At 43.7% G+C, this 27,906-nt stretch overlaps 1 protein-coding gene and 1 long non-coding RNA gene across 2 annotated transcripts; one reads left to right on the forward strand and one right to left on the reverse strand.

The window, feature by feature from the left end:
* Positions 1-1,526: 1,526 nt before the first annotated feature.
* On the reverse strand, positions 1,527-27,905 carry LOC110004450 (dihydropyridine-sensitive L-type skeletal muscle calcium channel subunit alpha-1-like). The gene is made up of 42 exons (XM_065955293.1): positions 27,530-27,905; positions 26,744-26,849; positions 24,228-24,367; positions 23,706-23,848; positions 23,452-23,604; positions 21,337-21,542; positions 21,150-21,253; positions 20,927-21,072; positions 20,690-20,771; positions 20,399-20,559; positions 19,246-19,471; positions 18,859-19,066; positions 18,282-18,402; positions 17,955-18,069; positions 17,212-17,314; positions 17,049-17,118; positions 16,824-16,956; positions 16,039-16,168; positions 15,840-15,899; positions 15,441-15,547; positions 14,750-14,837; positions 14,549-14,656; positions 14,266-14,318; positions 14,023-14,169; positions 13,112-13,313; positions 12,721-12,879; positions 12,072-12,182; positions 11,646-11,729; positions 11,056-11,103; positions 10,422-10,448; positions 9,937-10,062; positions 9,772-9,837; positions 8,581-8,672; positions 8,311-8,470; positions 8,035-8,162; positions 4,511-4,607; positions 3,585-3,687; positions 3,379-3,480; positions 3,153-3,283; positions 2,953-3,075; positions 1,701-1,819; positions 1,527-1,623 (listed from the first exon to the last, which is right to left on the reverse strand). The coding sequence occupies exons 1-42, from the start codon at positions 27,715-27,717 to the stop codon at positions 1,614-1,616; spliced, it is 4,986 nt and encodes a 1,661-aa protein (XP_065811365.1). The 5' UTR covers positions 27,718-27,905; the 3' UTR covers positions 1,527-1,613.
* Positions 2,684-3,011, forward strand: LOC136179269 (uncharacterized). The gene is made up of 3 exons (XR_010666444.1): positions 2,684-2,766; positions 2,807-2,835; positions 2,872-3,011. It is a non-coding gene; the product is annotated as an uncharacterized lncRNA (long non-coding RNA).
* Position 27,906: the final 1 nt, after the last annotated feature.

Consider the following 27,906-nt stretch of genomic DNA (forward strand, 5'->3'; position numbering starts at 1 on the left):
CAATCGAACTCAAAGCTGATCGTTTGCTCTTACTGACATTGTTCCCTTTTTCCTAGATCCTTGCTTGTGTTATACTTACTCTCTGATGTACGTCGCTTTGGATAAAAGCGTCTGCTAAGTGAATTGTAGAATTGCAGAATGCTCATGAGGAGACTTACTTCTCACCTTGCTTAGTGCCTTGCAACTCATTCTGCCCTCCACCAAGGCTTTGCCTATATGAAAAAGACATTATTGACGTCCGGGTCACATTGACCCACCTAAACTAGTCTGTGATGTCAAGTACAATTTGGAGCCAAACGTTGATGAGAGAAACCCGTTGAGCTGTCCGTGTTCATCTTGTCACAGCTGAACACCATCAGGTCTGACTGTCTATACATTTAAGTCTAAATAGGTACAGAAACTCCACCACAAGGGATATATTAAACTTTGTAATAGTCACAGGTGAGGTTAAATTAACAGTTGCTTATGTTGCCTGTACGGGGCGCTATAACTTTTTAAAATGTAAACACAGAGATGAATTTGGGCTCAGACGTCACAAAAATGTTAGTTTAGATCCGATGATGACTAACTGAGGCGAAGCCCCGCCCCCTGACATAAACTCTGAAGACAACATTCATAAGCTCTCACTGAGTAAATCTGACGAGGATACCTTCAACAGGTGAGGAGCTGCAGCTCACAGTGACAACATGAACATGAACGGTTAAATTTCCAAATCTCTGCATGTTTTGGAAATTTGACCGTTCAGTCAAAGGCCCAAATCAACAGACTCACAAAGACAGCCATGAAACTCATGGGAGTTCATCAACACCCCAGCCTCCAAGACATCTTTCAATAAACCATAATCAGACAGGCACAAAAAATAATCTCAGACCCATCTCATGTTCTTCACCCTGAGTAACAGCTCCTCCCCTCAGGCCGACGATACAGGGTACCCCGAGGGAGGAACAACCGTTTGAGACATACCTTTGTTCCCTTGTCCATCAAAGCCCTCAACAGCACCTAAGCTGTAATGTGTGTGTATACGTGTGCATGTATGAGGTGGTGTGAGTGTGTGTGTGAAGATGTGTAGATGTACCTGCACTGTTATCACTTTTCATAACTATTACATATTAATGGTTTCAGTAATTCACTTGTATGGAATTTAATGATTATTTAACTGACATGTTTTACCGACAAATTCATGTATTTTGTTATTTTTTGCTACTGCATCAGAGCTCTGTGAAGTCCAAGACAAATTTCCCACTGGGACAATAAAGTTAATCTTAATCCTAATGACATCCTGTAACCACTAGGGGGTGCTGTGTCTTTAAATTAATGTTTCAGGCAGTGTCCCTTTAATGAATGAAAACAAAGTGCTGAATCACGAACAGGTGACTGTTTGATGACCCAGCTGTAAAACTGAGGCTCACCTGATCAGAAGTTCATGAAGTCATTAAATACAGATGTGATTTGGAGCATGATCAGCTGTTTTAATAACATTAGAGTAAAAATGTAAACGTGGAATAACAAGCAGACAAACAGTCAAAGCATTTCACAGATTTTTATTTGAAATATTTCAACAGGAAGAGTTCATATCCATCAGGTCGTCCAATCAGAGATCAGCTCCTCACACTTTAATAAAGACTGAAAAAAAGACAAAAAGTCAGAGCACAGTAAACACACACACACACACACACACACACACACACACACTGCGGTACCTGTCTCGATGTGCTCTGTTGTTGGGGTTTCCCTCAGTCATCTGCAGGGGCCTCTGGTTTGTGTCCTGGGTTGTGTCTCCAGGAAACGGCTCAGTGTTCCCAAACAGACTGCCCTGTCTCTGTGACACGATATACAGGTGTTATACTATACAGCTGTTAGACAGGTGTAGACAGGTGTTAGACAGCCTCGATGTTAGAGAGGTGTTATACTATACAGGTTTTAGACAGGTGTGATGAAGTTATGATACAGGTGTGATACAGGTGTGATAAATGTATGATACAGGTATGATACAGGTATGATATAGGTGTGATACAGGTATGATACAGGGATGATACAGGTACAATACAGGTATGATATAGGTGTGATAAAGTTATGATACAGGTATGATACAGGTGTTAGGTGTGATACAGGTATAATATAGGTGTGATACAGGTGTTAGTTGTGATACAGGTGTTAGTTGTGATACAGGTGTTAGGTATGATACAGGTGTGATACAGGTGTGATACAGGTGTTAGATGTGATACAGGTGTTAGGTATGATACAGGTGTTAGGTGTGATACAGGTGTTAGATGTGATACAGGTGTTAGATGTGATACAGGTGTTAGGTGTGATACAGCTGTTAGATGTGATACAGGTGTTAGGTGTGATACAGGTGTGATACAGGTGTTATACAGGTGTTAGGTGTGATACAGGTGTTAGATGTGATACAGGTGTTAGATGTGATACAGGTGTTAGGTATGATACAGGTGTGATACAGGTATGATACAGGTATGATACAGGTGTTAGATGTGATACAGGTGTGATACAGGTGTTAGATGTGATACAGGTGTTAGGTATGATACAGGTGTGATACAGGTGTTAGGTATGATACAGGTGTGATACAGGTGTTAGATATGATACAGGTGTTAGGTGTGATACAGGTATGATACAGGTGTTATGTGTAATACAGGGGTTAGGTGTGATACTGGTGTTAGATGTGATACAGGTGTGATACAGGTGTGAGACAGGTGTGATACAGGTGTTAGGTGTGATACAGGTGTGATACAGGTGTTAGATGTGATACAGGTGTTAGGTATGATACAGGTATGATACAGGTGTGATACAGGTGTTAGGTGTGATACAGGTATGATACAGGTGTGATACAGGTGTTAGATGTGATACAGGTGTTAGGTGTGATGCCAATCTTAAATCCTGTGTCAGATGGAACTGTTTATCCCTATTCTGTTAAAACACTTCCAGTGTCGTTGTCACCCTGAAGATGGTGTCAGTAGCTTCATCGATGGCTCGCTCCATCTCCTCCTCGGTGACCAGGTCTCCAGAGATCGTTCTGTGAAGTTCAGGAGCTGCTTCCTCCTCGATGTTCCTCAGACCGGCCTGATCCACACAAACACCTGTTAGTCTTCAAGCAATCATCAGAAATCAACCTCATGCTGAGCTCATTCTGAGCTCACCTGAATCTCATGTGTGGCGTTGTTCTTGGTGGGTCGGCAACCGTAGTACTCCTCCTGTCTCTTCTTCAGTTTCCTGAAATAATCCTGGATCAGGAAGGTGGCGTAGAACTTCCCCACTGTCACCTCATCGTCTGAGAGAACACACAGAGTTTTAATACCGAGCTTATGTATTCATAGAGTTCATCCTCATATCAGATCCAGATGTTACTGTCCGTCAGTCTCTGACCTCCGATTGGTGGGATGACCTGGTCCAGGAGTTTCATGCTGGTTCGTTTCCAGATCTTCTTGATGATCCCTCGGAGCTCCTCATTAGCTTGTTCAAAGTTTCCTGAACAGACAGAAAAATCCTAAAAATCACACCATGAGCTGCTGGTTCATCAACACCACTCAGCCAATTTACACAAAGTGTAACACAGACACACACACACTGACCTTCAGTCTTGATCTTCAGAGCCGTTCTGACCAGAGCGAACAGCGTGGCGTTAAAGGTAACTGTGCCGTCACTGTTCAGGGGCATGTTCATAGACACCAGCCTCTGTAACACACACACACACACACACACACACACACACACACACACACAGACACACACACACACACACACACACACACACACACACACACACACACACACACTGTAAGTTCGCTATATGGAGCAATCAAAGGAAACTGAAACAGGAGGAAATCTTGCATTGTCATGGTAAAGGCTCCAGAGCGCTGACAGTCCCAGACTGATTTAACCCCTGGTTATGTTAATCCATTATTTACAGAGCTTTTATTTTGAAGGCATAAAGAGGTGAAAGTGTTTTCCTGATCACTGGAAAATTTGAGCGTCACAGCTCTTATAAATACTTAGAGTTACTGCACCGCATTTACCGCCAACTGAGTGCAATGTGCCTCCTTCTGCATTTATTAGAGTGAGCGGAGAGAGAGATGGAGAAATTTCACCTTTTTACTACACAGTTGTCAATGGCGTTCAACAGGGGGTCATGGTCATGGTTAGCTATCACAGGATGTTGGGGTCATGGTTAGCTATCACAGGATGTTGGGGTCATGGTTAGCTATCACAGGATGTTGGGGTCATGGTTAGATATCACAGGATGTTGGGGTCATGGTTAGCTATCACAGGATGTTGGGGTCATGGTTAGCTATCACAGGATGTTGGGGTCATGGTTAGCTATCACAGGATGTTGGGGTCATGGTTAGCTATCACAGGATGTTGGGGTCATGGTTAGATATCACAGGAAGTTGGGGTCATGGTTAGATATCAGAGGATGTAAGCGTCATGGTGTGTGAACGTTGTGAAGCGTTTATACCAACTCGATGTTGACCTGACACCAGGTGCAACAGTTTCTCACCTTGCAGGCGATTCGATGTGGACAAAACTTTCCAAAACCCAGAGGAGGAGGAATCCTACGCAAGAGAGTCACCACGTCAAGGTGCTTAATACGCCCCCTATAGGCCAGACAATATTTAAAAAAGGGTTAGATACTAACACACAAATACAGTAGTTTATTTCATACTTTAATATGGACCAACTTTGGACTCAAAAAGAGTCTCTTCAGTTCAGTCTGTTAAGCCTTCACACATGGACCACCAAAGTCATAACAGCACCTCTACCTGAATTAGTCTCACCAGAGCAAACAGATCAATCATGAACAACTAATTGAGTTCACCAGCAGGACCCTGTCATTAGCAGGACCCTGTCATTAGCAGGACCCTGTCACCATGATACTATCAGGACCATGTCACCATGATACTATCAGGACCATGTCACCATGATACTATCAGGACCTGTCACCTGCATGATCAGAATCAGAATCAGAATCAGAATCGGGTTTTATTGCCAAGTACATTTACACATTGAAATTTGACTTGGTGTATTGGTTCTAAACAATTAACAAGGAAATAGAGCAAAACTAGCAACAACTTAAATAATACAGTATAAGAAGCTATTAAAATATATAAAATATAATTTAAAAATGTAAAATATAAAATGTAAAAAATACAAAACACAAAATGTACAAAAGGTGCAATGTAGGAGCTGTGCTGTGGACTATGAGAAAAATCTTACAGTGTATGTAACCTACTCACAGAGTGCATGTAAGGAAAATAAATTTAAAGTCCAGTGGGCGTTAATGTAGCTCATAAAGAACAGTTCAGCATTCACATTACTTTGATGTTTTACTGACTGTGGGGCTGATGAGAGTCTGTGTTATGTGGGAGGAGGGGGGGAGCAGGGACATTGTTCATCAGGCTGACAGCGGAGGGGAAGAAACTGTTCTTGTGGCGAGAGGTTTTGGTCTTGATGGACCGCAGCCTCTTACCAGAGGGGAGAGTCTCAAACAGTCCATGTGCGGGGTGAGAGGGGTCGGCCACAATCTTACCTGCACGCCTCAGGGTCCTGGAGGTTTACAGGTCGTGGAGAGATGGCAGGTTGCAGCCAATCACCTTCTCAGCAGAGCGGATGATGCGCTACCAGACTGTGATGGAGGAGGAGAGGATGGACTCAATGATGGCAGTGTAGAAGTGAACCATCATGGTCTTTGGCAGGTTGAACTTCTTCAGCTGCCGCAGCAAGTACATCCTCTGCTGTCCTTTCTTGATGAGGGAGGTGATGTTCAGCTCCCACTTGAGGTCCTGGGAGATGATGGTCCCCAGGGAGCGGAAAAACTTCACATTAGACACCATGGATTCATCGATGGTGATGGGGCTGGGGGCGGCTGCATTTTTCCTAAAGTCCACAACCATCTCCACTGTCTTCAAAGCGTTAAGCTCTAGATTGTTTTCGCCGCACCAGATCACCAGATGGTCAGCCTCCCACCTGTAGGCAGACTCATCACCACGAGAGATCAGTCCAATGAGGGTGGTGACGTCTGCGAACTTGAGGAGCTTGACAGACTGATGACTGGAGGTACAACTGTTGGTGTACAGGGAGAAGAGCAGAGGAGAAAAAACGAAGCCTTGAGGGGAGCCAGTGCTGATAGTCCTGCTGTCCGAAACACTCTTCCCCAGCTTCACTTGCTGTCTCCTGTCAGACAGGAAGTCTGTGATCCACCTGCAGGTGGACTCAGGCACTTTCAGCTGGGAGAGCTTGTCCTGGAGCAGAGCCGGGATTATTGTATTGAAAGCAGAGCTGAAATCCACAAACAGGATCCTGGCGTAGGTTCCTGCTGGGTCCAGATGCTTGAGGATGTGGTGAAGGGCCAGGTTGACAGCATCATCCACAGACCTGTTGGCTCTGTAGGCAAACTGCAGGGGGTCCAGGAGAGGGTCTGTGATGTTTTTGAGGTGGGAGAGCACAAGGCGCTCAAAAGACTTCATCACCACAGAGGTCAGGGTGATGGGTCTGAAGTCATTAAGTCTTGTGGTCCTTAGCTTTTTGGGGACAGGGATGATGGTTGAGGACTTGAAGCAGGCTGGCACATGGCATGTCTCCAATGAGCTGTTAAAAATGTCTGTAAAGACTGGAGACAGCTGATCAGCACAGTGCTTCAGGATAGAGGGAGAGACAGAGTCTGGTCCAGCTGCTTTGCGGGGGTTCTGTCTCTTAAAGATCTTATTAACACCTCAAACAAAGTTGTGGAGTGGAGTTGTTGGTTTCTGGGCTGTCCCATTGTCTTTCAAAGCGACAGTAGAAGTTGTTCAGGTTGTTGGCCAGACGCAGGTCACTTGCAGAGTGTGGGGTTTTAGGCTTGTAGCTGGTGAGCTGTCTGAGACCTTTCCAGACTGAGCTAGTATCTCTGTCTGAGAACTGTTGTTGTAGTTTCTCAGAGTAAAGACGATTGGCATCTCTCAACGCCCTATTGAAGGTGTATTTAGCCTTTTTAAAACTCTCCCTGTCCCCGCTCTTGAATGCCTCCTCCGATTTCTGCCTTAACCGTCTGAGTTTAGCTGTGAACCAGGGCTTGTCGTTGTTGTTACTCACCGTAGTGCGTGATGTTACACACAAGACCTGGCAGAAGTCAATGTATGACGTCACAGCCTCTGTGTACTCATCCAGACTGTGGCAGACCTGAAAACATCCCAGTCTGTACAGTATAAGCACGCCTTTAATTCTTCCACAACTTCACTGGTCCCCTGCTTTGATGTCATCACCACAGGTTTACAGAGCTTTAATTTCTGCTTGTATGAAGGAATCAAATGGACCATGACATGTTCAAAGTGGCCCAGTGCAGCGCGGGGGACAGCGTGATAGGCATTGCTGACGGTGGTGTAACAGTGATCCAAAACATTTCTCTCTCTGGTCAGACATTTAATAATCTGTCTGTACTTAGGGAGCTCATGACTGAGATTACCTTTGTTAAAGTCGCCGAGGACAATAATTAAGGAGTCCGGGTTTGTCCGCTCCACACTCCACCACAGTATCTGGTCGGCGAGAGGGCGCTGTGCCTCCTGCAAGTTGGCTTGCGGTGAAATGTAAACACCGGCCAGAATGAATGAAGCGAACTCGCGGGGGGAATCAAAAGGTTTGCAATGAATGAAAAAAAGATTCCAGCTCAGGAGAACAATGCCTTTGGATTACATTTACATCCGTACACCAGCTACTGTTGACATAGAAACAGATTCCTCCACCCTTTTTTTTTCCCGGAAAGTTGTGAGTACGGTATCACTCCACACAGCCACGTCTCCATGAAACACAAAACACAGGATGTATAAAAGTCTCTTTTTCTTCCCATCAGTAGCTGAAGTTCGTCCAGTTTGTTGCACAGTGAGCGCACGTTGGAGAGAAAGATGCCTGGTAGAGCTGTGCATAGTCCACACTGGCCACACATATAAGACATTAAAGTACAGTGGCTCCTAAGGGCCACACATATAAGACATTAAAGTACAGTGGCTCCTAAGGGCCAAACATATAAGACATCAAAGTACGGTGGCTTACGTGGCCTCAGGATCGTACTCCGCCCAGATCTTCTTAAACTCATCCAGGTGCTGAGGACCGAGGATCGACCAATCACGAGTCAGGTAGTCAAAGTTATCCATGATGACGGCCACAAACAGGTTGATGATCTTTGAAGAACAAGAACACCACACACACACACACACACACACACACACACACACACACACACACACACACACACAAGGAAATCCATCAGTCATGTTTAACGTTATTAGTCAGTTAGTCAGTATTAGTGTGTGTGTGTGTGTGTGTTACCAGGAATGCACACAGCATGTAGAAACTCATGAAGTAGATGATGGCGAAGTTGGAGCCACAGGTGTTCTCCTCTCCGGGAAGGTAATCTGATTTTGGGTCACACTTCTTGCCGTACATACTTGCTAACATGACCTCGTGCCACGCCTCACCTGTCGCACACCTGCACAATAGAGACAAGGAAACTGAATTCACACACTCATAAACACAAACAGCTGATCAGTCACACGTTCATAAACACAAACAGCTGATCAGTCACACGTTCATAAACACCTGAATAGCAGCAGCACCGCCTGTGGGAACGTCTGAAAGTTGTTGTTCCTGTTGATGTATGTTCCGTCAACCAACGCAATTTTACCAAATATCTGCATAAAGAGAAGATGTTGTTACAGACTGTGCATCATCTGTTCCCACTGGGTTAGGTTTAGGGTCCTGGGTGAGGGGGTTAGGGTGGTGGGTTAGGGGGTTAGGGGGTTTGGGTCCTGGGTTAGGGTCCTGGGTTAGGGGCCGGGGTGAAGGGGTTAGGGTCCCGGTTTAGGGTGTTAAGGTCCTGGGTGAGGGGGTTAGGGTCCTGGTTTAGGGCGTTAGGGTCCTGGGTGAGGGGGTTAGGGTCCTGGTTTAGGGCGTTAGGGTCCTGTTGCTAATAAAAACTCAAATGTAACCAGTTAAAACCAGTTCTTTAATGATGAGGACTGTTTTCTAAGGTTATCTAAGATGCATAAAAACAAACAGTAAAGCACACTTTGACATGATAATGACTCAGAGTAAGAATTTAAGAGCAATAATTAAAAATAACACCTATGAACAAACACAAAGAAAAAATAAGTAAAATATGCTGTGCTATAATAAAACATGTAATTTAGTGTTTGCAGGTTTGCCGATGTTTAAGCCATATTTTGTTATTAAGAGCTTTTGATCAGTTCATGTTTTATTTCTGGTGGGAGAGTATTCTTAATCTGTGGACCTTTAAATCAGAAGAAAGACTGGTCAGCTGCTGTCTTTCCCTTTGCTGGTCTACAGTCTCCACTACCTGATTATTCTTAAAGTGATCATAAAGGAGTACCCGAGGGAGCTATAGCAGGCCCACATCTGATTACATCATTTACAAATGATATCAAACAAAATTCAGAAAATCCTTATGCTGATGACACTATATATTATTCTTCTGTGCCTAAAACATATTGAACCAGCTCTGTCTTGTCTGTAACTGATTCTGAACCTCAGAAAGACCGAGAACATGAAATCCTCGATGATGTGTCTCTGCTGCGAGGTACTTCAGGCAGACAACTCCGGCTGCACTGATGTCACACTCATGCGTCCTTACCAGTCCATCAATCCCACTGTTATACCACTTAAGATTTCAAGCCAGTGTGTGTGTGTGTGTGTGTGTGTGTGTGTGTGTATGTGTGTGTGTGTGTGTGTGTGTATGTGTGTGTATGTGTGTGTGTGTGTGTGTGTGTGTACCTGCATTCCAACCACAGCATATATAAAGAACAACATGAGGATGAGAAGCGCCACATATGGAAGAGCCTGAGACACAGACAGTAAAAAAAAATAAAATAAATAAAACAAAAAAAATATATATATATATATATTAATGATGATAATAATAATAAGAAGAATATTAACCTGCAGGGACTTGATGAAGGTCCACAGAAGATTCCTGATACCCTCAGATCGATTTAAAAGTTTCACCAAACGCATCACACGGAACAGCCGGAAGAAAGTCACGGAAACACTCATGTTTTCTGAGGACTGATCACAGGTCAGTTTAAACATCATGTTCTCTGATCACAGGTCAGTTTAAACATCATGTTCTCTGATCACAGGTCAGTTTAAACATCATGTTCCTGATCACAGGTCAGTTTAAACATCATGTTCCTGATCACAGGTCAGTTTAAACATCATGTTCCTGATCACAGGTCAGTTTAAACATCATGTTCTCTGATCACAGGTCAGTTTAAACATCATGTTCCTGATCACAGGTCAGTTTAAACATCATGTTCCTGATCACAGGTCAGTTTGAACATCATGTTCTCTGATCACAGGTCAGTTTAAATGATCACAGGTGCGTTGAGTATAAGTTGAATTTAAATGAAGCCGTTGAAACTCACCGCGATGGCCTGCATAGGATCCACAGCCTGCAGAAATAAAACGTTTTTAATATTTTAGCTCATGTTTCAAACATTGTTGGTGTTTATTTAAACTTTGTGTAACCACACGTTCATCATGATGTTATTATGGGAGGAGATTCAAACATGCAGGCTAACAGGAACGCTGAACACGTATTAGAGATCTGAAATATTCAACAGGGTCATTCATGCTAATTGTTCACGAATATTACAGCGTTATGGATCAGAGTCCTTCTACAGATTCATGTCTTTACAAACAGATGAATTTCGATATTTTGAACTCTCTCTCGTCCTTAAGATTCAGCGTTATGCAGACGACACAGCGATGTTTAGCTCTGTGCTCTCAAACAAACCTGCTTTCTCACTCAGATGCTTCATCTCTTTATGTGTGTCATCATGAACTAGCACCTTAAACCCTGTAAACATGGATATGTTTCTAAATTCAGCTTCTTCTGATTGGTGGAGACCAGCTGCTGACAGGAAGACAACTCCATATAAGGTAAAGGTTTTCAGATGTTGGTGTCCTGATACTTGAGGTAAAGGTCCACCTGTGTGTGAACAATGCTCAGGTGTGTCATGCATCATGTTCATGCAGGTGCAGCAGGTGGATAGTTACAGCACAGCCGTGGAGACAGTAAAGTCCTCCAGAGGAGGCCAGAGCTGCCTGTGGGAGGAGACACACACAGGAAGTGATGTCACAGAAGAACAAAAATCAGGTGCTACAGGATGTGAAGGCAAGCCTGTGACAGTGACAGAAAGTGATGTCATAATGGAAGACTGGGGGTGAAGATCATTCGCCGTGTCAGAGCATCACAGCCGCTCATTAGCTCGTTATTTAAAGAGTTTAAAAAAAGTGCTCTTCAGTATTCTGTGATCGAGGGGGAACGTTTACTTCACCAGGGTGAGTTTGGTTTATACGCGAGTATGCACAAACTACATTATCAGGAAGATAATGATGTGTGTGTGTGTGTGTGTGTGTGTGTGTGTTTGTGTGTGTGTGTGTGTGTGTGTGTGTGTGTGTGTGTGTGTGTGTGTGTGTGTGTGTGTGTGTGTGTGTGTGTGTGTGTGTGTGTGCGTGTGTGTGAGATAACTGGGGTTACACCTGGACAGGTAGATAATGATGTATGTGTGTGTGAGGGGCGGGATTACACATGGACAGGCAGATAATGATGAAATAATGTTCAATAGAAGAATTATGTTTCTTACATCGATCTCGCTCAGAATGACGTCCACCACACTCCCAATAACGATGACGAAGTCGAACACGTTCCACGGGTCTCCAAAGTAACCCTATAACAATGACACGATGTGTGTGTGTAAATGTGTGTAAATGTGTGGTCTTAATGTATATACATATAATGTATATACAATACATATAATACATACATATATACATGTATACACATATAATGTATATACATCTTAATGTATGTGTGTGTTAATGTGTGTGTGTGTGTTCAGTGATATTCATGATTATTAAATATTTACAGGTTTTCATGTTTGTGTTTTCACAGGAAAATGAAGTTCAAATCAGAGAATTGATAAACCTGTTTAAGAAATAATTATTCACAAGATAAAATAAGATCCTCCATATTTAATATTTAAAACATGAATACAAATATACAGACTGACCTTTGCTTTGAACGCCATGAGCTTCAGGATCATCTCCACAGTGAAGAGGACCGTGAAGATCACGTTCAGCATGTCGGACAGGTGAGTGACGTGATCCGACTGGTTACAGTGCTGACAGGTAAATACATAATCAGACAGGTGAGTGACGTGATCCGACTGGTTACAGTGCTGACAGGTAAATACATAATCAGACAGGTGAGTGACGTGATCCGACTGGTTACAGTGCTGACAGGTAAATATATAATCAGACAGGTGAGTCTTACAGAGGTGGAAGGGTTTTCCTGATCTCTGGAGTGTTTGAGCGTCACATCTCTTACAAATACTGCGGCGTAGTTACCACCAACTCTCAGCAGACGACCATGTTTACACTCTAACTGTGCGTGGCTGTTAGCGCCCCCTGTTGGTGAGTTAGACTCTTTTTACAATGAGGCTGATTCACAGAGAAAGAGATGATTATTCTTCAAATGACTGAATAATGGGTCATTTAAATACAAACCGCAGCGACACACAGAGACACAGTTTGCACTGGGTTAGAGGAACATTTAACCCTTTGTGTGTGTGTGTGTGTGTGTGTGTGTGTGTGTGTGTGTGTGTGTGTGTGTGTGTGTGTGTGTGTGTGTGTGTAGTGTGAGTGAGTGTGTGTGTGTACCTGCATCCCCAGACACATGGTGTTGAGCATGATGAGCAGGAACATCAGGTACTCAAAGTAACAGGAAGTGACGATATACCACACCTGGTACTGATACGGGTTCTTGGGTATGTAACACCTAAGGGGGCGGGCCTTCAGAGCGTATTGCACACATTGACGCTGCAGGTGACACAGGTAAGACAGGTGAGCAGGTAAGACCGGTGAACAGGTAAGACCGGTGAACAGGTCTTACAGGTAAGACCAGTGGACAAGTCAATAGGTGAACTGGTCACTCAGGTGAAAAGGTAAGACAAGTGAGACAGTTGAACGAGTCACATAGGTCAACAGGTAAAACAATATTAATTCAATAGGTGTGTGTGTTTCTGTGTGTGTGTTTGTGTAGTGTGTGTACCTGGTTCTTGTCCAGCTCGCAGTTCTTGTACTCCTGCTCTCCCTGCTCCTGGAAGGTGACAATGACGAAGCCGACGAAGATGTTCATCATGAAGAAGGCGATGAGGATGAGGTAGACGATGAAGAAGATGGAAATGGCCACTCTGTTGTCGTACACGGGACCTTTGTCCTCCAGGTTAGAGTCTATGGCTTTATACAGGAGTCTGTGACACACACACACACACACACACACACACACACACACACACACACACACACACACACACACACACACACACACACATACACACACACACACACACACACACACACACACACACACATACACACACCTGAGTTAGCAGGTCGAGCTAAAACACACAACCTGCTGGCTCAGAACCTTTCAGACTGTCATGACCTGTGATTGTCTCATAGACTCCGCCCTGAGCTCCAGCTGATCACCTGTTTGTGGACAGGATCTAATTTGTCATTGGCACCTTTAGGTGACCTGACTGCTGCCTGCGTGAAACCCACTTCTTCTTGGTGTCCTGCAAGGATCCATTCTTGGTCCCCCTCTTGTTCAGCCTTCACATTAATGACCTTCCATCTATTTGTCCTGAGGTTGAAACCATAATGTACGCAGATGATACTGTTTTTTAGTTTAAGGATCAGGAGGCTCAGGTCTGGGGGTCAGTTTAATGATTAGGACTAGACTAAGGTCTGGGGTCATTTTAAGGATCAGGACTAGGCTAAGGTCTGGGGTCATTTTAAGGATCAGGACTAGGTTATTAGGACCAAGCTCATGTGTTGGGTCAGTTTAACGATTAGGTCTAGGCTAAGGTCTGGCATCGGTTTAAGGATCAGGACTAGGCGATCAGGACTAGGCTCAGGTGTAGGGTCAGTTTAAGGATTAGGACTAGGATCAGGTCTGACCTCGGCCAACCCTCGAAGGTGGAGATGGTGAACAGGGCCAGCATGCCATTTAGGATGTTGTCAAAATTCAGCTCCGAGTTGGTCCAGCGTCTCTGATGGAGCTCCATCTCGTGCAGCGCCCCCTCCTGGTACCTAATGAACCAGCCTCTGAGACACAGGGGAGTCGGGGTGTGGGGGTACAGGTGAGTAACTATCAGACACGTGAAAAAACAACACAAGTGTTTGTTTACATGATAAACATACCTGCAGGTCTCCTCGGTCATCTGGTCTGGATCTGTGCATGAGTAAAACTTCCCCTTAGAGAGAAAAAGCCATCAGTAAATATTTGAATGATTTTATTTTTCATTTCCCCTTTATTTATTCTGCTACTGAACCCAATGAGCTCAAGATCTCATAACAAACACAAGTCATAATAAACATTACATGTATAGGAAACAGTTTATAAATATTACGTTAAAATGATGACATCATTATGAAACACTATTATTATCATTAATAATAAACACAGATTTACTCTCTGACTCACTTTGAAGAGCTGAACTCCGATACAGGCGAACATGAAGTCGAGCAGCATCGTCACCAGAACAATGTTTCCGATCGTCTTCACAGCCACAAACACACACTGAACCACGTGCTGCAGAGACATAGTCATTATATATTACCACACACACACACACACACACACGTGCAGATATTTGAGGACATTATTATCCATTCTCTGTCTCACCTTCAGTCCCTTGGCTCTGTTTATCGCCCTTAAAGGCCTCAACACCCTCAGCACCCTGAGGATCTTCACCACAGAGATGGCACTGGATCTGATCACATACACATGGACAGCAGAGAAAGTGTGTTGTTCTTTGTGTGTATGAGTTGTGTGTTATATGTGTAGTGTGACCTATGCCCATAGAGGCAATGTGTTGTGTTGTGTGTGGTGTGTTTTATGTAGTAAGGGTGAACTAGGAATGTCTGACATAGACTCCTGTCTGTGAAGTCTTCAACACCCACCCCTAGAAAAATGTCATGTGTAACCTGGTTGGGTACATGGAGTCTGAGTGGTCTTTGTTCAAAACCTTCATGGTGGAAGCGGCTGCCAGAGGTTACTGCAAAAAGACATTGGTAATTACAGAAGCAAAACACCTAGATGTGGGAGGAATTCGGAGAGGCTATGTAGAAGGACCAGGTTCTGTTATGGACCCCCCTTGAACATAGTGTTCGTTTTTCCAGTTTATGACTAGAAGTCCAATAACAGAACACCACCTGGGTTCTTTTAGTTCTGTTGTGTGTATATTCGTTGTGTGAATTAGTTGTGTAGTAGGTGTGTAGTAGTGTCGTGTAGTAGGTGTGTAGTAGTGTCGTGTAGTAGGTGTGTAGTAGTGTCGTGTAGTAGGTGTGTAGTAGTGTTGTGTACATTGACTCACTCCATGCCCATGGACAGCAGCGACACGCTGACCACCAGCAGGTCGAGGATGTTGAACGAGTTTCTGCAGAATGAACCGGTATGAAGGATGGCTCCGTACGTCGTCATCTGAAACACAGGTATGAAATAAACATGTGGGGGGGGGGGGGGCGTACACCTGGACAGGTCACCTGTTTATCACAGCCAATCAGACGTCTTCTCTCCATGATGGTAAATGTATGTCCACTGTGTGACGTTCTTAGCATTTGAACAGGTGAGGAGGAAACGATCAGGTGACACAGGTCGATCAGAATCAGTATTCTTTTGGTTCTTTTTATTCCAACAACATTTGAATGGTCTGTGAAGTTTGTTCATATGTATAATAAATTATTTACACTTTAATGTAAACATCAGTTTTTACCTTCAGAACGATCTCTGCTGTGAACACGGAGGTGAAGACGATGTCAGCGGACGCCAACACCTGGAAAAATCGATAATTATTCTGTCTGTACAAACACGTAGATAAGAAGTAATAAGAAGTGTTTGACTTTATTACACATTTCTATCAGAAAGACTTTTCAGTGCTTCATATGATCTGCACAGGTGTGTGGGGGGGTCACCTGGTTCCTGAAGGACATGGGGTCGATGGGATCCTCAGCAGCCAGAGAGACGGAGGAGAGCAGGATGAAGAGGAGGATGATGTTGGTGAAGGTGGTCGCATTGATGATACGATGGCACAGCTTTCTGAACCTGAAGGGTTAAAGACGTCTTCATCACTGACGTTTAAAGAGAAATAAGAACTCATGTCGAGCCAATCACGTTTGCGCACTGGCTTTGAAACTTTCGTGTAAATCTACAGAACAGGTTGGATTCTCTGTCCTAATCATTTCGAGGATTGTTGGACAACTCAGGGCCACCATACATGCACATGTATCTCTACATTTAACTAACAGCCAGCTGCTGCTCAGGATCTCTTGCTTTGTCTGTTTTGGTGGTTTTGTCTGTAGTGTGGTTCCAGACGTCTTCACAGCTTTAACACAGATTAATCTGTTTTACTGTCAGAACTGAAACTGGTCACTTTTACAATTATTCCTCATTTCCTCGTTTTCTTTAACCTCGCTCTCTCGCAGTGATAACGTGATGTAGAGAAAAGTGACCTCCAGTTCTGTCAAAGTCTCGAGCTTTCAGACAATGTTTTAGTGTTTTCTGTTGTTTTTGTCTTAAGGGGACATCTCTGTATTTCAAAATCAAACTAAACCTTTTCTAACACTCGATTTTCCACCAGTCATTCGACCTCTGACAGTCTGGACATTATTTATTTCTGGTTAACGTTCTGATTCTCCTCAGCTGTGGTCAGCTTCTTTTTGAACCACAACAGATTGATCATCGTTAAACGGCTTCGTACTTGTTCTGAGGTCCAAAGATGAAAAATGAGCTGGCCTCAGGCATCGGCACGGCCTCCTCTTTCAGCTGCAGGTCCGCCATAGGACGAGGTCGGGGACTATCCGGGATCTCAGGGTCCTCCTCTTCATCGTCACCTGGTCAGAGAGAGAGGGTTCAACAAATCCATAAATCCATCAATCAGTAAACAAGAACAGTTTGATTCATTGCAGGCTTCACACAGATTCACCTGGAAAGTCTGCCGGAGGAAACGGGTCTTTGATCTCGTTCACATTGGACTCAAACTCGTCGATTTTCAGCTGAAAATAAATTGGATGTGTTTACTTATTAACAGAGCTTAAGGCAGAGAACACTTCATATTGTTATAATGAGACGTTGAGCTGTCGCCTCACCTTGGCTGTAGTTGGAATGCCCTCCACGCCCTTCGCTCGCTGCTCAGCTAACTTCTTAGCCAGGTTTGCTTTCTCCTCTGAAGCTTTGTCCGGCATGTTGGCTCTGTGATCAACACAGAGGTTGTTACATAGAAATGTATGGTCTGGACCATAAAAATGTCTATAGCGAGCTGCAGATTTCCATTAAGACTATCGAACAAAAGAAGACTTCATCTAAACTGAGGCGTTCATAGGACACTGGGGATAATATAAACAGGAGGACTTCCTGTCACTGAACATGGGCTAGTTATTGTGACAAACTAAACTCTCACAACAGTTTCAGAGACGATGTGACATTTTCAAAGTTTCAAGAAGAATTTCAAAGTGATCAAAGAGTCAAATGATTTCTTTAATTAAAGCGCTATAGAGGTCGACCAGACAATTAGTTCGACAACAGAAGAAACTCATTCTGTATATAAACTTCAAACAGGAGGCATCGATCATCATCAACTGTTTGATGTCTCAAAGTTTACCAATCATTAGATTTTATTTAACATCTCTGTCACAAAACACCAAATGAGAACATAAAGCTTATCAGAATTTGGAATCGGAAACCTGACTGCATTCTGTTCTTCCACGTGATGGTCAGCTGACCGCCATCTCCTGAGGTTAAACTCATTATAGACAAAGCATCGGTATTTGACGACATGGAAAAAGAACAGGTTTAATTGTAATGTGTTACTTTGAGAAAGGAGAAGACCCACCTGAGAGCCTTCTTACGTTTCTGCTCCTCTGCTTTTTCTTTCTGAGCCAAAGTCAGTGACTCAGCTTCAGCCAGATTATCCACAGCAATCGCCAAGAATACGTTCAGCAGGATGACTGAAAACAGACGAGTCAAAGATCTAAACTAAACTATGAGCACACACACACACACACACACACACACACACACACACACACACACACACACACACACACACACACACACACACACACACACACACACACACACACACAGAAACACACACACACACACACACACACACACACACACACACACACACACACACACTCTCTCTCTGTGAGGATACAGTTTCCGCAGACGAAAAGAATGATGAAGTAAATGCTGACAAGGATGCCGGGCATGCTCGGTCCTCCATGAGCCATGATGCCATCATACATGACAGCGTTCCAGTCCTCACCTGTCAGGATCTTGAACATGACGATTAATATTCATCATCATCACAATCGCCATCCTCCCCATAAGCCCCATCATCAGGGTGCCTTTATTTCAGAGATGAAACAGCTGACAGCACTCTTACCAGGACTCCAAACAATTACAATTGCTTCATTTATCCAAAAGAGTTTGGGTTTAGTCCGGCCTAAAGAGAGCTAAAACTAAACAGAAACTTTACTGTCAAAGTCTGTCGTTGTACCTGTGAGACGGTGATCAGGGCTTGAACAATATGTTTGTACCTGGAAGACGCTGATGAGGGCTAGAACAATGTGTTTGAGCCTGTTAGACGTAGATGAGGGCTTGAACAGTCGGTTTGTACCTGTGTGTGTTTGTACCTGGAAGACGGTGTTGAGGGCTTGAACAGTGTGTTTGTACCTGTGTGTGTTTGTACCTGGAAGACGGTGATGAGGGCTTGAACAGTGTGTTTGTACCTGGAAGACGGTGATGAGGGCCTGAGGGAAGCTGTCGAAAGAGCTGCGAGGTTTCAGCTTGTTGGGAAAGTTGAACTTTCCTCCAAACACCTGCATGCCGAGCAGAGAGAAGATGACAATAAAGAGGAAGAGGAGCAGCAGCAGGCAGGCGATGGAGCGAACCGAATTCAGGAGGGACGCCACGAGATTACTGAGAGAGGTCCAGTAACTACAAACAAACAAATAAATGAACAATAAAGAACTTCAGATAGTGACTACAAATAACAGTCCTTCTGTTCATAATGTTTTTAATCAGCTGTTTGTTTTTTCGGGAAAGGAGGACAACCAATCAGTGAAGCCACAGAGATCATGTGATCATGGTCATGTTGTGAATGAATGAGTGCAGACCGTGTGACTTTGAGCAGGCGCAGCAGGCGGATGCAGCGTAGCACAGAGATCCCCATCACTGACATGATGCCCATGTGCACAAGGACGAGCTCCATGATTCCTGTCGACACCACGAAGCAGTCGAAGCGGTTAAACAGAGACATGAAATACGAGGGCAGACCCAGAGCGTACATCTTCATCATCATCTCCAGAGCAAACATGGACAGCAGCAGCTTGTTAGCATTATCTGAGGAGGAAGAGGAGAGAGAGGAGGAGGAGAGAGAGGAGGAGGAGGAGAGAGAGGAGAAGAGAGGAGGAGGAGGAGGAGAGAGAGGAGAAGAGAGGAGGAGGAGGAGAGAGAGGAGGAGGAGGAGAGAGAGGAGAAGAGAGGAGGAGAGAGAGGAGGAGGAGAGAGAGGAGGAGGAGGAGAGAGAGGAGAAGAGAGAGGAGGAGGAGAGAGAGGAGGAGGAGGAGAGAGAGGAGAAGAGAGGAGGAGAGAGAGGAGGAGGAGAGAGAGGAGGAGGAGGAGAGAGAGGAGAAGAGAGAGGAGGAGGAGAGAGAGGAGGAGGAGGAGAGAGAGGAGAAGAGAGGAGGAGAGAGAGGAGGAGGAGAGAGAGGAGGAGGAGGAGAGAGGAGGAAGAGGAGAGAGGAGGAAGCGGAGGAGAGAGAGGAGAAGAGAGGAGGAGAGAGAGGAGGAGGAGAGAGAGGAGGAAGAGGAGAGAGGAGGAAGTGGAGGAGAGAGAGGAGAAGAGAGGAGGAGAGAGAGGAGGAGGAAGAGGAGAGAGGAGGAGGAGGAGGAGGAGAGAGGAGGAGGAACAGAGAGGAGGAGAGTGAGGAGGAGGAGGAGGAGAGAGGAGGAGAGCGAGGAGGAGGAGGAGAGCAAGGAGGAGGAGGAGGAGGAGGAGGAGGAGGAGAGAGGAGGAGAGAGGAGGAGGAGGAGGAAGAGAGCGAGGAGGAGGTGAGAGGAGGAAGAGAAGGAGGAGGAGGAGAGAGGAGGAAGAGAAGGAGGAGGAGGAGGAGAGCAAGGAGGAGGAGGAGAGAGAGTACATTGCCTTCATCATCTCCAGAGCAAACAGGGACAGCAGCAGCTTGTTAGCATCATCTGAGGAGGAGGAGGAGGAGGAGGAGGAGGAGTGTGTGTTTGTGTGTTTGTGTGTTTGTGTTACACTCTCACCTTGCCAGTTTGTGAGTCGTTCAGACTGTTGGTGGTGTTCGGTGGCAATGGCGAGCGTGTTGAAGAAGACGAGCATGATGACCCACCAATAGAAAAGTCTCGACTTCACGTAAACAAGACATCGCCGGCGAAGCCAGCGGTTCCACTTACGAGCGAGTTTACTGAACAAAGAATAAAACGGATTGAATCAGAGGAACTTATTATTCTTACTTTTTATTATACTCATTAATATTATGAATATATATGAGAAGCTTCATTAACATCTCTAACCAGAAACTTAAATTCACTGACTAGTAATAAACGATGAGCTGCATGGTGTCCATCTTACTGACACTTCCTGTCTCTGAGCCGCCATTTTCTGTGTCCAGCAGACCTGAGGACACACATACACACACAGACACACACAGACACACACAATTAAAGTACATACACAGTTTATTGAGCAGCTTATGTAAATTAACCTGTTGTTATTGTTGTGTGTGTGTGTGTGCGTGTGCGTGTGTGTGTGTGTGTGTGTGTGTGTATCACCCTGCCCCTCCTGGTCGTTGTCCATCACTTCAGCCTGAGTGATCCACTCCATGTAACCCTTCAGATCTTCATCCAGCTGCTGAGTCTCCCTCAGCTTCTGAAACTCTCCTCGAGACTTTGCCTTCTCACGCTCCTTCGTGAACTCTCTGAGTCAGAGTAGAGTGAAACAAACAGAATGAAGGATAACGTCATTAATATCAAAGAAATAAAGGCTGGTACATACCCACTGAGCACTCCCAGAACCAGGTTTAGGACGAAGAATGATCCCACAAGGATGAGTGTGGTAAAAAAGATCCAGGGCCATTCCATCCCAATGGCATCGTTCACCTGTAAGAACACATCCGGTGTTTAAATAAGTCATTATGTGTTAAATCGTAAACCTGACAGGATCAAACACTGTGATGACTGACCCAGTACAGAACGTCGGTCCAACCCTGCGTGGTGATGCACTGGTACACGGTCAGCATGGAGAAACCCAGGTTATCAAAGTGTGTGATCCCATGGTTCGGACCGGGCCAACCAGCTCGGCACTCCGTACCGTTTATCGAACACCGACGACCATTTCCTGCCTGAGCGCACGGAGAGGGCTTCTCATTTTCTACTGTGGCTATAATGCCTGCAATAAATGGGAACATTTCTTTAATCAAAAGACTATTTAACCAGGAAAACCTCGTCGAGATTGTTAAGAGTCCCCTTAACAAGCTCAGCTCAGCAGCTCATTTTAACAAAGATACAGATGTAAGATACAAAACAAAGACAGGGCAATATATCTTAGTCACAGAGCAGGAAGTCATGAGTCAGATCACATCCATCCTGCAGGAGCAGCGAACCTGAAACTCCTTTTCCCTGTTTCAAGACGCACTTTAACAGATAACAGGAATGGGATTTGTGATTGGGTCACAGTGGACTGAATCTTCTAACATTTGTATGAAGATAAAATAGGGTTAGGGTTAGGCTTATGGCACCATTATCTTATCCTATTATTATCATGATTCCATGGTGGTGCCCGGTTGTTATTAATTCAGATAAATTATTGAGTTTATTAATACTAGTAATTCAGTATAATTATTAATCACATCATAACACATGTGCCCCGTGTGAGGCCCCAAATAAACCAGCTTTCTTTTAGCGCAAAGAAATCAAGAGTTTAATCTTTAAATATAGTTTTCATTATTTTATAATTACAAGCAAAGCACACATCAAGCTGTTGTTTAGTGTGTGTTGTGGGTTGGTTATTTTGATAACTTTGTTGTGTCCTGTTTGAATTAATCACATCAAATCGTAACAACAGTATCCAAACTTTCAGGCATTGAGAAGATGCATGCATACATAAAACATCACCACAGTCATTAAAAGGCATAAAAGGAACAGAAACAAGTCCCATTTCTGCAGCTAGAGAGAGTCAAGACTTAAATACTTAAAATTAAAGCCCAGCTGCAACTTTTACTTCTTTACAGGCTGCTAATATTAAACTTAAAAAACAGATTCAGCTTTCAGACTCTGAGGTAGTTGAGATTATAGCACTCAATCCCATCACCCTGAGATATAACAACAGAAGGCAGCTTCAGAGGATCTTTCTTTTAGTTTGAAAACATCATGAGTTTAAATGAGTTCTAAATTCTAAATTGATTAATATTCTAAACACACAAACTCCGCTTAATAACCAATCAGATCTCTTCATCATGGAGCACTGTGAGCTGAAGGTGAGGAGAGCGCAAACACACATTACATTAAATTTAAGTTGTTCTTTACTGGTATTAATCCTTAACCTTCAGCACAGACTGATAGGCACTATGTTAACATCAGCTGAAATTTAATTCAATTCAAACCTTTATTTATTCTCGAAAAGACACTGAGGTTTCCCTCATTTCCAATGCAGTCGAGATTACAAGCACAGTAAAACAAGCAAAAACACATCAAACACTCAGAATCTGTGACAAAAACCACTGAGATCATTTAAAACAGTTACAATTTGAAACAAAGTTGTTCAAAATCAAATTCCTAAACTCTGGAAGAGAGGGAAGAACTCCGATCCTTAGAGTTAGCTGGAGGGCGTTCCACAAATTTGGGGCATCAAAAGAAAATGCAGATTTACCGAGTTCAGTAAAAGCTCCAAGGACTTTAAGAACGAGCCAATCAGAAGAACGGGTCATGTAGGCACTCGTATAGGCACTCGTATTCCACTCCAACAGGTCTGTGATGTAAGGTGGAAGTTTACCAATAAGAGCCTTAAAGATATATAAAGAGAAGGCCAACGGACCTTCTCATACAGGTCACAGTGATGAGTGTCATTGTTTAGTATGATGATCGTTATATGAAGCTAAATCTGCCCTTTTTATGTGAACGCTGTCACAGAAACTCCGGGTGGATTTGTGAGGTTGCTAAAGAGCTTCATGTGACCGTTATGTGTGATCTCTGATGTCAGGTTAGTGAAGACAAGTAACTGACAGACACTCTGGGTATACTGAACTATCCTTGAAGTTTCAGCCCCAGGTGTTTAGAATCAGTTACTACGGTGATCTTACCTGTGCCGGTGTAGTAGCAGGTCTTGTGCATCTTACACTTGAAGAGCTCTAGGCCCATGATGGAGTAGATGGTGACCATGAAGAGGACGAGCAGGGTGATGTGGAAGAGAGGGAGCATGGACTTCAGGATGGAGTTCATCACCACCTGCAGGCCTGATGGAGGTACAAAAGAAAACACAGGTAATACCTCTCTGATACAGATACGTGTATTAATGTCCTCACACATGCGCTGATCATTCACACGAGTGTCTTACTGGGGACTCCAGAAACCAGTCTGAGAGGTCTGAGGACTCTGAACGCTCTCAAAGCTTTCATGTCAAAACCTCCACCTTTTTCTCCCACCGGAGCCTCCACCCCACTTAGGTGGTTAATGGCATCTACTGCTACTGTGAACAAGCTACACACACACACACAGTATACATTGAACAAGCTGCAGGTAAACAAAGTGATTATATTGAAACAGAAAAATGATGCACATACACACAGAACATTAGAACATACATGTGTAAACAAACACGTCACTTCTTCTGTTGAGATAATCACTAATAATGGAACGCAGCTTGCTAAAGTCAGCATCATTTGCTTTTGCCAATTTCTCCACCCTTGGTGTCTAACAAAGTGTCCTTCCCGTAACATAGCAATGCTATCCAGATTTTAAAAAAACACATGGACGAATCGTGGAGCCGCTGACAGCCCCGGACTGTTTTAACCCCCAAGTCATATCTGTGTATGTTTGCATGTGTGTGTGTGTGAATGGTATACAAACAAATACTGACCCGACAGACACACAAACAAAGTCCAGAATGTTCCAGCAGTTTCTTAAGTAAGCATCTGCGTGGAAGAGAAATCCGTACGCCACGATCTTCAGGAAACACTCGATGGAGAAAATGATGAGGAAGATGTACTCCAGACTCTCCTGTGTCACAACAATAAACATCAACAACCATGAACAACAAACAAATATAAACAACAATGATAAGCAAAAACAATAAACAACAACAACACACAACAACGATGAACAACAACAATTAGGGATGTTAGTGATCAATCGATTAATCGCTGATTAATGAAGAATCCAACCGATTAAAAATATATTAACCGACAAGCTGTTTACTAGTTTACCAGCAGTCACATGTAATACCATTTTATACCAAAAGAGGGCGCCTGTCACCTTTGCAACTTCGAGAACTACTATTTAAGGCTACTACTAAAGGCCATGACACAACAAGCAGACGGCAAAGAAGTATTGTCGACGAAGGCCGCCTGTGGTGTTGCCTCACGTCTTGGCCAAAAAGTTGCACTTGAACACACCGCTAAGACTACAGCCGACGGCCAACCACCACGCTCATGCATGAAAGGAAATAACTCTCCTTGTCAGCAGGCGGCGGTAGTTTGTTGTTATGATCTGAAAAGACCATTTTCACACCGCTGAAAACAGAAAAACTGACTGCATTGGTTCAAATGGTTATATTTCACTTTAATATGTCACTTTATGTTGATTTTAAATCTGTCTGTCTGTCTGTCTGTCTTTCAGAGGATTGCCTGTGTCCTCTTTCATTCTAATTTCAATCAGCTGATATTTGAGACAATTTTTGTCCTTGGACATTAATCAGGTCAATCCTTCATTTTGAAACTGCAGCTGGGTCCACCATCAGAGCGCGTTTCATACTAACCCTAACCCATAGATCAGAGATAATACAGAAACACCGATTAGACTGATTATAATCTGTAATAAAAGTATTTCTGTCTGTCTGTCTGTCTGTCTGCCTGCCTGCCTGCCTCTCTGTTTGCCTGCCTGCCTGTCTGTCTGTCTGTCTGTCTGTCTGTCTGTCTGTCTGTCTGTCTGCCCGCCTGCCTGCCTGCCTGTCTGTTTGCCTGCCTGCCTGTCTGTCTGTCTGTCTGTCTGTCTGTCTGCCTGCCTGCCTGTTTGCCTGCCTGTCTGTCTGTCTGTCTTTCTGTCTGTCTGTCTGTCTGTCTGTCTCTCTCTGTCCATCTGCTCCTGCCTGTCTGTCTTTCAGAGGATTGCCTGTGTCCTCTTTCATTCTAATTTCAATCAGCTGATATTTGAGACAATATTTGTCCTTGGAGATAAATCAGGTCAATCCTTCATTTTGAAACTGCAGCTGGGTCCACCATCAGAGCGCGTTTCATACTAACCCTAACCCATAGATCAGAGATAATACAGAAACACTGATTAGACTGATTATAATCTGTAATAAAAGTATTTAACTTTAAAGTGTTGGAATGGTTTGGTAGAGTTACATCATCATTTTTACGGTAACCTTTACTGAATGTTAAACTTTACAGTAAACTTTACTTCACCTTTAAAATGATAAGAAACACGTGTGACCGATATTTCAAGTTCATTTCAGGTACTTCCTGTTTGTTTGCTAAATAAAAGCAAATTCACAGCCATTACACCTTACACCTGACTGTGGAAAAATTAGTTACAGTTAACAATCCCACTGATAAATCTGGGAATGATCTGAAACTTTAAAGAGATATTTTTGTGCTTTTAAGGATTTTAATTTATTCTTTGTAATATTGTTGACGCCATGTTTAGCTGGACCATCACACATGTTGGTTCCATATGTTGACCCCATGTTTGGCAAGTTTCATTGGTATGTCATTTTCTGAACGGACAGAACACACCTACTGACATCCATCCACGATCAAATGGGGGCAAGGTCAATCCCTGAACCCACTGGTCCTAAACATCCCAATTTATGAACCCACTGGTCCCATCAGTCATCCCATATCTGTGTGCGTTTGTGGCCCAGCCTTGTTTCTCAGTCATCAGAGTGTGGACCATGGAGGGTCTTTAGAGACCTGGACATATTGCCCCTCCAAAGTCAGCATTTAACAGCAGTGCTGTCGCTGTGATGTCTGGCGGTGCTGTGTGTAACGTAGGCCGTAGTGTTCATGTGAGTAAAAAAAAACATGTTGAGTTCGTCAAACATTCATTGAGTTAAAAAATGAAATGTTAATGAAATCAAACAAGACTCTGGACTTTGTTTCAAACCGTTTTAATTTGTGATGAAAACATGAACATTAAAAGATTAGATGAACAAAGAAGATTCATTCAATTCTTTATTAATCAATGTGACACATTAATGTTACAAGTCATCTTGATATATTATTATCAATGAAAACATGCTGTGAAAAGAGTTATGACAACTCAATCTGCACGTTGTGAGACATTAAAACTGTTAGAATTTAAAACACAGTATTTACTAAGACACACACGAAAACACACGCGCGCGCACACACACAAACACACGCAATGACGCACCAGGTTGCTATTGGTGTTGTTGCTGTCTTCCTCTGGCATGGGCAGATATACAGCCAGAGCAACGCAGTTAGCAAAGATGGCTAACAGGATGATGATCTCAAAAGGTCTGAAGAGGATTTATAGGAAGCTAACAAGGCTAACTACAAGACGCTAACAAGGCTAACTACAAGAAGCTAACAAGGCTAACTAACTACAAGAAGCTAACAAGGCTAACTACGAGAAGCTCACAAGGCAAACTAACTACAAGAAGCTAACAAGGCTAACTAACTACAAGAAGCTAACAAGGCTAACTACAAGAAGCTCACAAGGCTAACTAACTACAAGAAGCTAACAAGGCTAACTAACTACAAGAAGCTAACAAGGCTAACTACAAGAAGCTCACAAGGCAAACTAACTACAAGAAGCTAACAAGGCTAACTAACTACAAGTAGCTAACAAGGCTAACTACAAGAAGCTCACAAGGCTAACTAACTACAAGAAGCTCACAAGGCTAACTAACTACAAGAAGCTGACAAGGCTAACTAACTACAAGAAGCTAACAAGGCTAACTAACTACAAGAAGCTAACAAGGCTAACTACAAGAAACTAACAAGGCTAAGAATAAGAAGGTAACGATGCAAACAACAAGAAGCTAACAAAGATAACAATAAGAAAGTAACGACGCTACCAAGAAGAACTTACATGGCTACCATAATAAAGCTAATTGGTAGAGCAGTAAAGATTTACATGACAGGTCATAGTTGACCACATGGATCTACAGTCAGAGCAAAACGGGGTTTAGGATACTTCCACTCGACAATGCTGATGCAGGCCTTCCTGAACGGGTTCCTCAGTGTGAGGAAGAGGAGCGAGCGAGCAGGTCGGGGGTTTCCCCCTGTAGCCATCAGCTTCTTCAGCTTCTCCTTCTGTTTTCTCTTCAGAGTCTCCTCGTCCATGATATAGGACGTCAGCGGGGGGCTGCTGCTGTCGGCCATTATGGATCCAGGAGAGAGAGTTTGCAGTTTGATGTATTTTATAAAGGATTGCTCAAGATATGTTTTAAATGTGGTGGTCCTGAGTGCCTGTTAAAGCTCCTTAATGATTCCCTTTCATGTTGTTCAGGTTGTTTCTGTTGAGGGACATCGCTCTGAGCTCCTCTCTGTCTGTTACCATTTTCACTCTGA

Source organism: Labrus bergylta, chromosome 5, assembly GCF_963930695.1.
Source record: "Labrus bergylta chromosome 5, fLabBer1.1, whole genome shotgun sequence".
Lineage (NCBI taxonomy): Eukaryota > Metazoa > Chordata > Actinopteri > Labriformes > Labridae > Labrus > Labrus bergylta.

Bases quoted from the DNA above. Each gene is read 5' to 3' on its own strand.
- LOC110004450 (XM_065955293.1), bottom strand. From the start codon at position 27,717: ATGGCCGACAGCAGCAGCCCCCCGCTGACGTCCTATATCATGGACGAG. The intron at 15,900-16,038 runs GTGACCCCCCCA...CGATTTTTCCAG, and splicing joins CCATGTCCTTCAGGAACCAG to GTGTTGGCGTCCGCTGACAT. The intron at 11,730-12,071 runs GTCAGTCTGTAT...TCATTGTTATAG, and splicing joins TCATGGCGTTCAAAGCAAAG to GGTTACTTTGGAGACCCGTG.